This window comes from Osmerus mordax, chromosome 12 (genome assembly GCF_038355195.1).
Source record: "Osmerus mordax isolate fOsmMor3 chromosome 12, fOsmMor3.pri, whole genome shotgun sequence".
In the NCBI taxonomy this organism is placed as follows: Eukaryota; Metazoa; Chordata; class Actinopteri; order Osmeriformes; family Osmeridae; genus Osmerus; species Osmerus mordax.
This window is the reverse complement of record NC_090061.1, coordinates 2,596,923-2,611,712: the sequence shown is the minus strand read 5'-3', so window position 1 is coordinate 2,611,712 and position 14,790 is coordinate 2,596,923. Positions and strand designations below refer to the sequence as shown.

The 14,790-nt window shown below is 43.7% G+C and overlaps 1 protein-coding gene across 1 annotated transcript in view; it reads left to right on the top strand.

Annotated features, from left to right (window-relative positions):
* Nucleotides 1–10,983, top strand: part of LOC136953713 (complexin-1) — a 34,166-nt gene extending 23,183 nt beyond the window's left edge. Inside the window, exons 3-4 of the mRNA XM_067247111.1 lie at nucleotides 3,677–3,858; nucleotides 6,766–10,983. Of these exons, the coding sequence (XP_067103212.1) occupies nucleotides 3,677–3,858; nucleotides 6,766–6,963 (380 nt within the window). The 3' untranslated portion in view covers nucleotides 6,964–10,983. The remainder of the gene's footprint in view (nucleotides 1–3,676; nucleotides 3,859–6,765) is intronic.
* Nucleotides 10,984–14,790: the final 3,807 nt, after the last annotated feature.

The following is a 14,790-nucleotide window of genomic DNA, read 5'->3' as shown; positions in this document are numbered from 1 at the left end:
CTCTGTCGCTCTCTCTCTGTCGCTCTCTCTCTGTCGCTCTTGATCTCTCTCTCTTTCTCTCTCTATTGCTCTCTCGATCTCTCTCTTTCTCTCTATATTGCTCTCTATCTCGATCTCTCTCTTTCTCTCTCTCTCTTTCTCTATATTTCTCTCGATCTCTCTTCTCTCTTCTCGCTCTCTCTCGATCTCTCTCTCTCTTTCTGACAACAATCTCTCTGTTGCTTTCTTCCTCCTCTCTCCCCCTCCCTTGCTATTTATGACTCTCAGCACTCTCTTTCTCCCTTTCTCACACACACACAAACAGATACAAAGACATCCCCAAACATTCAGGACCAGCATTCTGCCAGTAATGGTACATTTTGTTCTTTTTCACCTACAGTAGACCACATCCACACACCCACACACTGTCACCTACTCTAGAAAAAGAATGCAGTTGCTCACTAAAACATGCACACAAACTGAAGTAGGCCATCCTCCTTTCCTTCACTCACTGACACATTAAAATTCCACTGAAAGATTTTACGTAACACTGCAAACTTTAAGCTACCCCAAGCAGAAAAAGATTAGGCTGCACTTCAACCTTATTTAAATGTAAGAGTATTAAATTACAGCAACATAAATTCATTGTATTTATTTGTTTTTACACAGTGGGAAGTGTACTTAAAATTTACTGATTTTATATTCACATTTTGACAACTTTAACACAGGGCTGTACATTTTATCAAAAGTTTAGCGTGAGATTTTTAATCTGTATAATTCGAGATAACCATCATCTCAGTATGAGATCGAGTCTTCCCGATTCTTTCTTTCCTCATCACCTTGCGCCATCGCGTCTAAAATTAACCCTCGGGCCGGAACTGACTTTATTTCGTTCTGTTCACGCTGTTAGCAACGTCCTAGCACCGACTGAGACTCTGGGGTCTAAGCAAAACCACTGGAGCGGTTCCTTTAGCATTCAAACGATACAGCTGGCAGCGATCAGTAACGCAAGACTTCAGGGACGGTTGGTGTGTCATGCTGCCTGCTAAGCACCAACTTTGTCACAATCAGACGAGCTAATTAGCCTCGAGAGCGGAGATTAGCCATGCGACGTACCGGGAGAAACACAACAGAATGTGCGCTAGACGGAAAGTGATTCAGAAATAAATATCAGATCATTTTACCCATACTATATGGAGGACATATGTTTAGATGCAGATGGTGTAATCAATACAATAGCCTATGCAGGCATCCCAAGTCTCCCGGAAGTTCCGGGGGGGGGGGGGGGGGGGGGTTGAGAGACACCTCTCTGAAATGAGTCTGCAGGTTGGGATGTCTGGCCTATTGAAAACAAGCATCTAACTAGCAAGTATCTATCTAAATGGGTTTTTCTGCATTATTATTTTTTCAGATCTCCAGCAGACATCTTCTTAACATTTCATTTGTATTAATTGCAGCATAATAGTGTTTGACAAGATGTAACTTCTCTGTGGGTTTGCAGTGGAATTCTTGTTCTGAAAAATGTCTGCTCTTATTCTGTAAAAACAAAATGAATGTGTGTCTCTGCAAAAATTAGCCCCAGGCCCTCAGCAACCATGGATAGATTGACAAGCGATGTCCACTGGTTCAAGATTTGCTGCAGGGAAAACACTGACAGTGCCAACTACTCTGTAAAGAGTTAAGACAGCTTGATTATTTAGACAGGAAAATACTTTATTCACGGTGAGATTTTTTTAAAATAAATGCAGACTGAGTGAATGATTTCCTTGTTACATTGACATATTTTGACATAAGATTTACCGTAAAGTCATCATCTTATCTATAGTTAAAGACAGCAATCACACTGCACACACATGTAGATTTAAATCTGAACAGGTTAAAGTGGAAATTCCATCAATTTGTCCAGTTTTTTCATCCACTCTAAAGCCTTATGCACTGCCAAAAGGGTAAAGCCCATGGATGCTGAATATCGCATCAATACACTGACACTGAGCAGTGCTGACAAGGCAGACACAGGAAACCTCAGAGTCCAACACTGTGAGATGCCAACATAACCAAGCACACGAGCTGTGTTTATTAATTAGCCGAGCCCAGTTCACGATGAGCAGAGATCTCCCCCCCAAAACAGGAAGTCGAGGATCAGCCAGCTGCCCCAAGGTCATGGCAGCCTCCTATCAGCTCATGGTCGGAGGCAGATGGCCGTGTCTTTGGGTTTCTCCTCTGGAGAGTGTCGCAGTCTGGCTCGCTGGAACCGTGCGCAGATTGGCAAAAGATGGAAGCCGTTAATGGCGAGAGAGGAAGGCTTGCAGTCGGTGAGAGAGAGAGGATGGGCGGGTTCTGAGTGAACACCAGGCCGTTGGGGAGACACAGTCCTCATTAAAATCAATTTCCGTCGAGTTGGGGCAGAGAGGAGTGTCACGGAGCCGCGGTGTGGGTTTGCTGGAGCGGACGAGGCCGCTGGTGTGACTCCAGCGCGTGAAGGAAAAGGAGGGAAAACTTTTGAAGGGAAAAGTCGCTTCTCTTACTCTGTCTTACCAGCGGACATGCTTGGTGGCAGACCTCAGTGTAGTGTGAACGCTCTCTGGAGACGCCACCTTCGTAAACATACTTCCTCTCCAGCAAAGTTTTGTACTTGCTGTTTTGTAGTGAAAGCTGTCTGGAAGCTCACAGTTGACTGAGTTCTACTTTAAATAGGAGTCAGGTGGCTGAGCGGTTAGGGAATTGGGCTAGTAATCAGAAGGTTGCTGGTTCGATTCCGGCCGTGCAAAATGTGTCAGAACTGAACCTTCGCATTATAATGCCGTTAAGATCACCACTCCTTCAGACTTAAACAACCATCAGTGTGATACGATGGCCGCAAACTCCTCCATTATTCCTTCCAGCCTCGTAACTCTATTTCAGTCCACTGCATGTCTCAACTGTCAAATGAGAATATTTATCTCCAACAGAGGAAATGACTAGATACAGTATAAGATTGCTTTGCAGAATACTGCCCCACCATACCCCCTTAAGCCCCCATCTTCCCCATAATCCCCGTCCCAATACCCCAACACCCCAGAAGCCAGTCCATATATTTCCCAGTCCAATGGATGTGCTGTTGACTAAGACGTGCCTGCTGCTGTAGTCTACCTGCTCTGTCTCTGGCATGTGAAGTTAAGCTCAGCCGGGCTAAGGGATCAATGGCAGCAGGAACGATCTAATAAGTTTATTATCAACCATCTACAAATCCTGCATGCGCTATAGAACTCTAAACCACAACAAAGCCCTTTGTTCTCACGTCTTGATCCCACTGGCCAGTTAGAACGTTGTTGAGCACGTCATAAAAGCTTCTGTCCAAGTTAGCAAGGGGCCTAGCACGCTAATGCAAGCCACCCATTAGGGGGATTTAATGATGCTTTTCCAGCAGGCTCTGTGATCCAGGGCTGTATCTGTGTCACTCACCTCTGCTTCTCTCCCATCGTATGATACTCTGGCTCGGGTTCAGTCTGATGCTTTGTGTTCTGCAACTTCAGAGGGGTTATTATTTGCGTAGCGCCGCGGATGAAGAGGCACAACACAAATGAAACACTTCTGTGAATGTGTATCTATCATCACCGGCTGATTGAATTCCGTCCGATCATTTCCCCCCCCCCACAACAGAGTCTGCGAATGTCTGAATCTTGACTTATGTTCTTGTTGTTGTCGCTTGTCTCAACAGGGGCCACCAAAGACATGGGTAAGATGCTGGGTGGAGAGGAGAAGGAGGACAAAGACCCAGACGCCGAGAAGAAAGAGGAGGAGAGACAGGAAGCGCTGAAACAACAGGAGGAGGAGAGGAAGGCCAAATATGCAAAAATGGAAGCGGAGAGAGAAAATGTCAGACAGGGGATCAGGGACAAGGTAAACATACTATGATGTGGATGATGAATCTGATGTACTGTTTATACCCGCGATCCGGTTGGCCCGTTTGGCACCGACGTGACTCATCGTGACACAAACTCGTAGTTTGCCTGTGTGCCAGCTAACCAACTATGCAGCACGTGAGAATATAAACTTTCTACTTTAGGGAGTATTTTACTTTGATGTTGGTTTGAAGGTATATTTGAGGCAGTGCAGCAGTTGGATACATCCTGATGGTATCTATTTACCTTTAATCCCATGTGGGAAACTTGTTTGAGAAAACTTGCAGTTTTTTGAAGCGTTGAGTTTTTGTTTTTATGGTTTGACTTGTCCCCACTGCAAAAAGCCGTGTTTTTGGGGAAGTGAGGTTGAATCCTCCTTGAGGATGCCCGTTTCGGGGGGCAGGAGACAGGAATGACAGCAAAGCTGTGGGGAGCACTTGCTGATAGAAACAGGAGACAGCAGAGAGGCCAGACACTGTCTGGGCCTGGCTGTCTTCCCTTCAGCCGACGCCAGCTTATGTTAGCACAACCCAGAAAGAGGGTTGAGTTTTAACATGAAGGGTGTTGAGGAAAGGAGGAGGAGGGATGAATGAGTCAGATGGCTGAGCGGTGAGGGAATCAGGCTAGTAATCCGAAGGTTGCCAGTTCGATTCCCGGTCATGCCAACTGACGTTGTGTCCTTGGGCAAGGCACTTCACCCTACTTGCCTCGGGGGAATGTCCCTGTCCCTGCTAAATGACTAAATGTAAATGTAAATCAGTGGTCATCCTCCACGCATACTGACCTGGTTCTGCATATATTTAACAGCTATGCAACTCCACCAGACTGCCTCCTATGCAAGCTACCAATATTACATTCATATTTGACAATCTAATTATATTTACAGATGCCCTTAGTCAAAGTAACATACAGCTATACAACCGTGACCTTGTGATGTACAGACAAATTCCCTACCAATGAGCTATACCCCTCACCCCTCAGGTGTTTGTTTTCCAACAAGACTTAACAGAGCTTGATGTACATCAATCAGTCTGTACTACTGATGATCTGGTGTTTGGGGTTACAAGTGTGTGGAGCAGCGCAAGATTGACCCATAAGAGATAGAACTCAACCTCAACTTCCTAGTTTGAGGCAAATCACTCCCTATGCAAAGAGGTCATGTTGTGAGCCGGGAGAGGAGGAAGGATCATCTCTCTGGTGGAGATGAAGCTGTCGTGAGGCTCTCTTGCTGCAGGATTTATACGAAACGTGACTGCTTCCCTGTTGACCTGTTCTGTGCGAGCTGTGATCCTGACTGTGGTGAGCTGAGACAGTCTCTGTTGGGTTTTCGTGAGTAGCAGTCTGTGATGCTCAAAAGAAACTACGAGAAATGGATCCCCTCGTTGCTCAAGCCTCAAAGAGATTCTCTTATTTCCTGAGAGGACCATCTTCTAAAATATCAAAAAGTAACTCAAGGTTGATTTGGCTGTGAAGTTTAATACTGATAGTCAGCCATTAGATATTTTAATGGAAGACGATTTTGTATCAGTAGCGGTTGTCGCTTGTTATTATAGTGCAGGGTTTCCCGCAGCACTTTTCAGTTAAGGCCGCCTGTGTTCTCCCTTCCATTCCAAACCATGACCAACGCCAGTCTCCCTTCTCTGCAGAATGCATTGTGATTTTGCGCCCCCCCCCCCCCCCCCCACCTCCCACCCCCCCACTCCGCCCTGCCACCTTAACTAACACATTTTCTGCGGGAAACCCTGTAGTGGATACCAACATGTCTATGTAGGGAGTCAAATGGCTGAGCGGTGAGGGAGTCGGGCTAGTAATCTGAAGGTTGCCAGTTCGATTCCCGGTCATGCCAACTGACGTTGTGTCCTTGGGGAAGGCACTTCACCCTACTTGCCTCGGGGGGAATGTCCCTGTACTTACTGTAAGTCGCTCTGGATAAGAGCGTCTGCTAAATGACTAAATGTAAATGTAAATGTCTGACTCCTGCCACTGAACCCAGAGACATACACATACACGTATGCACTCACAATTACACACATGAATACCCCCACCCACACAGACACAAACTAAACTCATAAATCACATACGGTAGCGTATCCTCACTCGCTAAAAGTGCCAAGTACTGCCATCCTTAAAGATATTTATTGGTCCATAATCATGTCCTTTATACTTAGGAGGGCAGCAAAGGGGTAACGGGAGAGTCTGACTCATTTTCTGTGTACCCTCCCCTGAATTCAGCCAGACTAAACAGACAGATCCAAAATGGTCATCTTGCTTTTGAAACTGAGACTTTTATTCATGAAGAAATGAGGCCACAAGGTCTGTGTTGTACTTGGCTAACGTCTGGCTTTGTCAAGAGAGCCAGCAGGCTGTCTGCCAGGCTATTGTTACATGAAGTATCTTGGCTGGCCAAATTGCACCATTTCAGGGCAGTTAAACCTTCACACCCTTGTATATTTACAGAATAATCAATGGAAAAGACCACACACACCTCACACACACACACACACACACCTCACACACACACACCTCACACACATTCCTCACACCTTACACAACCTCCCCAAACACTCTGTGTTGCAGTACTGGTGTGTCCTGTCTGAGCTTGTGTCACTGTGTTGCAGTACTGGTGTGTCCTGTCTGAGCTTGTGTCACTGTGTTGCAGTACTGGTGTGTCCTGTCTGAGCTTGTGTCACTGTGTTGCAGTACTGGTGTGTCCTGTCTGAGCTTGTGTCACTGTGTTGCAGTACTGGTGTGTCCTGTCTGAGCTTGTGTCACTGTGTTGCAGTACTGGTGTGTCCTGTCTGAGCTTGTGTCACTGTGTTGCAGTACTGGTGTGTCCTGTCTGAGCTTGTGTCTCAGTGTTGCAGTACTGGTGTGTCCTGTCTGAGCTTGTGTCTCTGTGTTGCAGTATGGCATCAAGAAGAAGGAGGAGAAGGAGGCGGAGGCCCAAGCAGCCATGGAGCAGGCGTCGGAGGGAAGCCTCACGCGCGCCAAGAAAGCCGTCCCCGCCGGCTGTGGGGACGAGGAGGAGGAAGAGGAGAGCATAGTGGACACGGTGATGAAGTTCCTCCCCGGCTCTCTGGTCGACATGTTCAACAAGAAGTAACCGTGTCGAGATCGTTCACCTCTTACTGTAACGTGATTCCAACTCCTCACCCCGCCTTCTCACCCATGCCCCCCCCCCCTCCCAACTCCACCCTTCCTCCAATCACGATTCTATGTATGGATCTGGGCAGCGTGTTGTAGGATTCGTCTTTGAGTTGATCTTTCGGGTCAATGTAGTTGTTACATTAATCACGTCTAGGGTGAGGCACCGTTGTTGGATGTGACAGGTTAAACCAGAAGCCAGAAGATTCTTTTCTGTAACATCTTCATCGACCGAGTGCCTCGACTCAAAGATAGATCTTACGTCAGGTTATCAAGACCTCCAGGTCTTAGGATGTGATCTGATGTGATCAGATGAATCATTAACAACACTTTTTGTTTGTAAATAGCCTCTGGTAAAAAAAGAAAAGACAACAAAAAAAGCTTCATCTATGTGAGTAAACTATACAGTATATGACTAAGAGTATAAGCCATATTTTTAACTCTAAAGAAATTCTCCAAATCATATCAAAATTTAATTGAATTATATTATGTTCGTGAAAATATTGATATATATATACACACACATGTAGATAAATATACATTTTTAATTGTTGTCCATTATGGGACTTACATTCATGTACTGTAGTGTCATAGATTCAATTGTGAAATATGACCACTAGTAAGAGTATCAACATTGTTAGCTAGAAAGGAAATTGATACTTCATTCGACACAAGATGTTTCTCAAGCATGCAGTTGTTAATTTTTGTGAAGTACAGATCATAAACAAATATCCGCCTATTTGTTATGGTGAAGTGAAATACATGAATATTTGAGGCAATAACTCTGGATTTCATAATTTATTCCATCAACTCACAACCATGTACAGTGGGGCTATACATGAATAAGTGTCATAACCGTTCTTCCATGAGATAATAGATGTCCTCAACAAACAAACTAAAACTATCGTCACAAAACAATTGGACAACATTTCTAACATCCTGTTATACTGTAATGATTCACAAGCTATTCCTGTGCTTTTCCAGACCTTTGAATGGCTGTGTGTCTTGGTCCCTGCTGAAGGATCAGAGATGACCCAGCAGACCGACTCAATCGGACGTAGAGGGCTATGTATTTTCTCTTACCATTTCCATATTTGTAAATATTTCTTATTTTTGATCTTTCGCAAACACAACTATGTTGTGAACACGCGTGTGTAAACAGACAGTGACAATGGTGCAATATATTGTAAATGAAGTTGTGCTGTGTCCGTTGATAAACACAGGGGAAAACACCTGGATCAGCAAGAGCAGACAATCTTCACTGTTATGTGTTCCAAGCTTATGTTGTAGTGTGCGCGAGTCAATGTAAAGACACGGCATTGTCTATCTAGTTACAGTGAAGCCTTTGTTAGTCAGAAGTGTTTGAGAAAAACGTTGATGTGGAGGTGAAGAGATGGAAATTGAGTATTTGTTTAATGTATTCGGTCGCACGTTTTATATAAAACAAACTAGTGTGGGTCCTTGTGGAATAGAAATACGATGTTAGTTTTACATGGGAAAACACAAGACAGAAGCGCAGTTGTTTGTCATGTTGTGATATAGAAAAATATGCAGCGCAAGACAGGAATCGGACTTTGAAACCATGTTTTTTCTATCTGCATTCCAGAAAAACAGATAGTTAGACTGTGGGGAACTGGGATTCTTCATGGATATTTACGTGTGCCTCTTTTCCCAAGGGTTCAATGCACTTGTGTGCGATGGAGGTCTTAGTAAAGACAAGCTACAGTGTGAAGATCCAGTATCAGGATCTGCATTCTAAAATGCTAGTCTCTTAACTGTTCCTCATTAAAAGCGTGTTTTTTTGGTTCTTTCAGCCGTGGCTTATTGGAACATTCCAAATATTTCAGACATTCCATTTGACTTTGCTCTGTCTACGACATCACTGTAGCGATAATGCCTTTGTTGCTAGTAGCCGAGGATGTGGTTTGATGATGTACTACTGGGGACAAAGTTTATAATGGCCTATTTAGGCTACAGAAGATACGTGACCAAGTAAATGTTAATAGCTATCTAGCCTGCCATGTAAAGAAAAGAACCTCGTTAAATTTAAGGATGAGCGAAAAGCGTTACCCAGTAGTTTGCTAACTAGATTTTTTTTATATAGTCTACGGAATTTATCCATAGCAAGCTGTAAAAAAAAAAAAAAAAAAAACCTTGACATTGATGCGATAGTAAAACTTATCTTTAATCGCACAGTTTTGATTCGCACAGAAGCAAGAAACAAACTAAAACATTAACGTACAATCTAACGGCTTTCAGAACATTCCTCGTTTGCTTACAAAGCACTAACATTTGCTGTTTCGCAAATGCTATTAAAAAAGATTACTGCCAGAGTTTGTATTAGAGTTGTGATGAAGCTAATTGTATGTAATGTAGCTGCGAAGTTTGCCTTTAGAAACCTGTCATTTTGGACTTGTGAGCTGATAGGAAATATAAAAGGATTCAGCATGACTAGCAAGCTCAACCCTTTCTGCCAACCGCCTGCCATGTTTCTGAATGTTTGTAGGCCGCATTACTGAGAGGCCGTTTATACAGCACATTAATCGTGATTTTTATGTGTACTTGTAAACTGCCTTCTTCAATCTCCACTTTATTAATGTGCAACTACAGACAGTAAAGACCAATACTTGTTGATCACTTATCCCTTAATCATTGGCACATTGACATAAACAGCATTCCAAACTATCTAATTTATTCATTTTTATTCTATTAAACCAAAGAATAGACTTTATACTTTCATTTAACTCATGTTTTGTTTATTTGAAATTCTCAGGTATTCTAGTTTCCCTTTCTTCCCTTCCCAAATCGATTTTTTCCCCCAAAGAAATTCCTAATGTAGTAAGAAAGCCATGGACCACATTCTAGTTGGGTCCAATTTTGTCATATTTATAATTCATAGTTGCCAAGCACACATCCTCTTTATTGTTTAGATGATTCATGATACCGTTGGTTCTGGATGATCTGATCTGCCCCATTTTTATACAAAGCTAGGTTACTGCCCAATGGTTCAATAGCACGTCCCAACAACACAAAGTTGCCAAATATTCTTCTTAGGTAGCTTGTGTAGCATCCTCTCTACCTGACTCAGATCACCACTGGTCAGCCACAGAATAGCTCAAAACAAACGATTATCCGCACAGCTTCAGATTCACTACTGTCACCAAAAGCAAAAATGTGTCCTCATTCAAGTTCATAAATACTGCCCACTTATTGCACATAAACGTCTTACTGGCAGCTGCTTAAACAAACTACAGCATGTGAATTCGTTTTGCATTCAAACAAATGCCATATCAGAAAGGCTAATTGTTGTCCAAGTCGCATTGTCTTTCAAGGTATACCCCCATTTATAAGAATTCACCATGGAACCATTGGTAAAAACTGCCTGACAAATTTGCCACTTAGAAATATTCCTTTGTCGTGATTTGAATGTATCTGTCTGAAGTTTCTCGTTAAGTCGTCGTTGGCCATGCCCTTTGTGTTGAGATTATCCTGGTGCAGTTTATTGTCTGTAGCCAGTACTGTTTCTGTCCACTGGTGATTGTACTTCAAAAATATGTTTATTTGGTGTTCTTTTTGGTGCTTTTTGTATTGTAAAATGTCCTCCTCTCCCTTTTCCCCATTCCTCTCTTTTCTCTTTTCTCTCTCTCTCTCTCTCTCTCTCTCTCTCTCTCTCTTCTCTTTGTTGACAAATGTATGCATGCTTATGGTGAGCAATGTAGGCAAGGTTGTTAAAAAATCGTGTGTCTTCTGTGTTGAAACGCTTCACCTGTTAGCCTCACTGCATGCCATTTTAGACAGATATTTTAGTCTGTAACATCCCTGCCAAAATGGAATCACCGCACACTGTAAGAATAAAGTGATTTCATATAATTGTTCATCGTCCTGTGTTTCTGCATAAAAGAAGATGGCTGCTTCCCATGTGCTGTAAATCACAAATCACCTACACAAACAAAGGCAGAGACTGTATGGATCTCTGCTAGATGAGACACACAGGAATTCTGGGAGAGCAGAGAATCCACATAAAATCCGTCAACTCGGATTCCACTGCATGAGGTACATGTGCAAAGGCTTAACCATGTATCCCTTGTAACTGTCTCTTTCTGTCAGTCACTGAACTAAGTTTCCCATCTCAACATGGCTGTTGTGCATTTTCACATTTTCCAAGGAGTTTGACATCTATTCAATAAAAGCGAAAGGGCTGTAAAAAGAAAGAACTGTGTCGTGCAAATGGTGATTGGATCCCTTTGTCCAATAGATTTAATGTAAATGTTAAATGTTGCAGCAAGGGTGGTAAAGAGACATCAAAGCCATGCAAATGAAGCCTCTCTCATAACCAAGTCTGTTTGTCGTAATTGAGTCTCAGGAAATCAGGCTACCTAGAACATCAAACCAGCCCACAAGAAAGATGGTGGACGTATGCCAAGTTAGGAGTATAGCTTTCAGGGTCATGGAGAAAGCTATAGTTTAGGATTCAGACATTTACATGAATCAATGATAAAGCCTTGCTGTGACATTTTGAAGCAGGTAGCCGGTGGTTTGTGTTGGTTTTAATGAAGGGTGTTTAAAGGTTGCTGGGATTATTTTTGCAATTATTCATAGAGTTTCAGTCCGTTTCCTTCCACTTCTCCACGGTATTTTGAAGTTCATTATTTCTTTCTGAAAGGTTAGTTGCAACTCCATCCATTTCTTCCACTTTGTTAATCAACCTTTTTGTGACTAAACAGATGAAGAATGACTTGTACCAGTACAGAGACCAAACTAATCCGCCCTGCATTTTTGAAATATGATTGTGTTAATAAGTCAATAAACACTTAACTGTTTTTAAAGACAGTTCGGAGAAGCATGGCGAGACGATGACTTCTAAAACTCAACACTTAACTTTCCTTAGGTTTCTCACACATGCATACAGTTGAAGCTTGATTTAATGGACTGCAACAGCATCTTCCACAGTTTAAACTACAACAAGATGGTTATGTGCTCAGCGATACTCTTGTCTCAAAAGTTTGCTTACAGGGAACAAGGGTCCCGTTTCAAGTGAAGCTGTAAACCCTCAAAAGACACAACGGAAGGCTGGTTTCATAAAATGTATAACCACCATTATCCACTTAAAAAATAAACAAATAAATAAAGACTAAGTGCTGTGTACAAACAAACCCGCAAATTATCCTCAAATCGCCACAGAGAAAGCTGCTGTTGTGTTGGGCAAAACATACTGTTTAGCACTCAGAGAAGTGTCAGTCGCTCCTTGGCGATGCTGGGCTCGAGGTCTCACCGGAGGAAATGGGGATATAAATCAATCCCATTAGCATTCATGCCCATGGGGGACCTTTTCATCCCCACCAGCCTGCCTGCTCTCCAAACACCACTCAGACTGCAGGGAACCCTGCTTTCTATTGGAGTCCTGCAGACATGCAAAGTCAATGTCAATTAACTGTTCTTTACCGGGCGCTGGCTGGTCTGGGCGGCCAGGCCGAGGGCCCTAACCTAGCACCCCGAGCTTTGGCTCGATAGAGAAGGATACTGTACAGCCTGCTGAGGCTGGCTGTACAGTACTCACTGGGGCTTGGATGGAAATCCTCCAAATTCTAGACGCGGGGCTGTTGTCGTGTGTGTGTGTGTGTGAGGAGAATGGAGGAAGTTGAAATACTTGATCACGTTTGGCAGCACTTGGGAATTTGGAAAGGCAGCAAAACAAGGAGCTTCCCTGCTTTTCCTTGTGGCAGCCGAGCGCCTTGGCAACGAGTTTTGACCATGTGAACATCTGCCACATTTCTGTTCTACATTTACATTTAGTCATTTAGCAGACGCTCTTATCCAGAGCGACTTACAGTAAGTACAGGGACATTCCCCCCGAGGCAAGTAGGGTGAAGTGCCTTGCCCAAGGACACAACGTCATTTTGCAAGGCCGGGAATCGAACCAACAACCTTCTGATTAATAGCCCAACTCCCTAACCGCTCAGCCATCTGACCCCCATCTGACCCACTTCTGTTCTCAGAAGTTCATGTCTCTCCTCTACATCAAAGAGCATTATGCATCGGAATTACAAGTCTTACCGCAATGCAAACACGCACCAATCCCTTTGATTTCTATTCAAAGTGTTTCAAACAGAGGCTACCCACAGACAGCCTTCAGTACACACATCCACATAGGTTCCCCTCCGTTTTGCATATTGATTGCATGCAAACGAACAATGGAGATTGACAAGGAGGGGCACAATCCCATTTCGGAGCCGTCAGACCTCCATTTGACTGTCAGCAGACACACAGAGGCCCCTTCCTTCCCCGGGTTTTGTCCCTGAAGCACAGGCAGACAGCCAGGCATCACCGAGGCCGAGGGTGTCCCAGATTGACAAGTCCACATTCAGGATATTGGCGAGGCAGGGGTGGCCCAGATGAAGCTATAATGGGCTTGGTTAATGAATAAAGTAGCCCAGAGACCTTCCCTGGTATTAGGGACAGGTGTGGGAGTCCATTCCCGTCCGCCGGTGACAGGAATCTGTCGAATTAAAGGGCGTTTAATTTCAGAGGGGACCCTGGAGGACGTCTTCATTTCATTGTGTTAAAAAAGAGCAGTGGAAGGCAGGAAAAGGATCCCGGAGTAAAAAAAAAAAAAGATATTAAAGTCCCGTTTGAAAGATCTTCTGACCTCAATTAGCGGGCTCGTCCTTTCAGAGTTGCAGGGACTGTCACAGAATAATGGCAGGCGAGTCCGGATGAGCCTTCCCAGTGCCCTGCCTGATTTAAGGCCCTTGGCAATTCAGAGCCACCGAATTTTGAGGTTGACGATTGCGAAAAAATGCATCCGAAAATTTCGCACTCAGTGTGCAAGGGCCTTTAGAGTCAACCCTACAGTTAGAAGACCCTCCAACTATAAAGGGAGTCAGGTGGCTGAGCGGTTAAGGAAGCGGGCTAGTAATCAGAAGGTTGCCAGTTCGATTCCCGGCCGTGCCAAATGACGTTGTGTCCTTGGGCAAGGCACTTCACCCTACTTGCCTCGGGGGGTATGTCCATGTACTTACTGTAAGTCGCTCTGGATAAGAGTGTCTGCTAAATGACTAAATGTTAAGGTTTTCAGTGTAACTTCCTGTCGGGGAAAGTGGACAGGAAGTGGTTTTAGTTTTCTGCCTAGTAACAAAAATTCTGAATACTAGAAGGATGTTGTTTTTTTACATGACATAACGTTATTGTTAATGTTAGCGAACAACGTTACTAGTGAAGCTAATGGCTTGGAAAATATAAAAACACAATATAAAGATACATACTGTATTTCCTTACACCAGTGTATTGGATTGGCACTGCAGAGACACGTTCCTATGCAGATTCAAAATGCTGCATAAATGAGTTTACAATAAGTGGAAACTGATGACTAAGTATACATTACAATGTGGCTTCTTCATAAAGATTGTTAAAACATATTTTCTTCACAAGGCTTTCATTACCTTTAAACTCGACTCAACATTATACTTCAGTACATTCACCGATTCACATTCTCCATATTTTCTTCTCAGAACACGCTGCTTGGGATTAAGCTCTGTTGAGCTGCAAAATTGAACTGCCAGTCGTCTATAGAAATATGATAACAGAGGGTATTACCCAGAACCTGACATCTGAATTTCTCCTCTGCTGCCAGGGAACCGAGCAGTAAGTAAATCACCCTTCCCTGCTTATTAAGGCTTGGAGCATGTAAGTAGGAAGAAAGGGGGAGGGAGGGAGGGTGGAGCGCTAACGTAAATGCAAGTGCATCTTCCCGTTTCAGCGGCATCCTCGTTCCCAGAAGAGGGCTTTT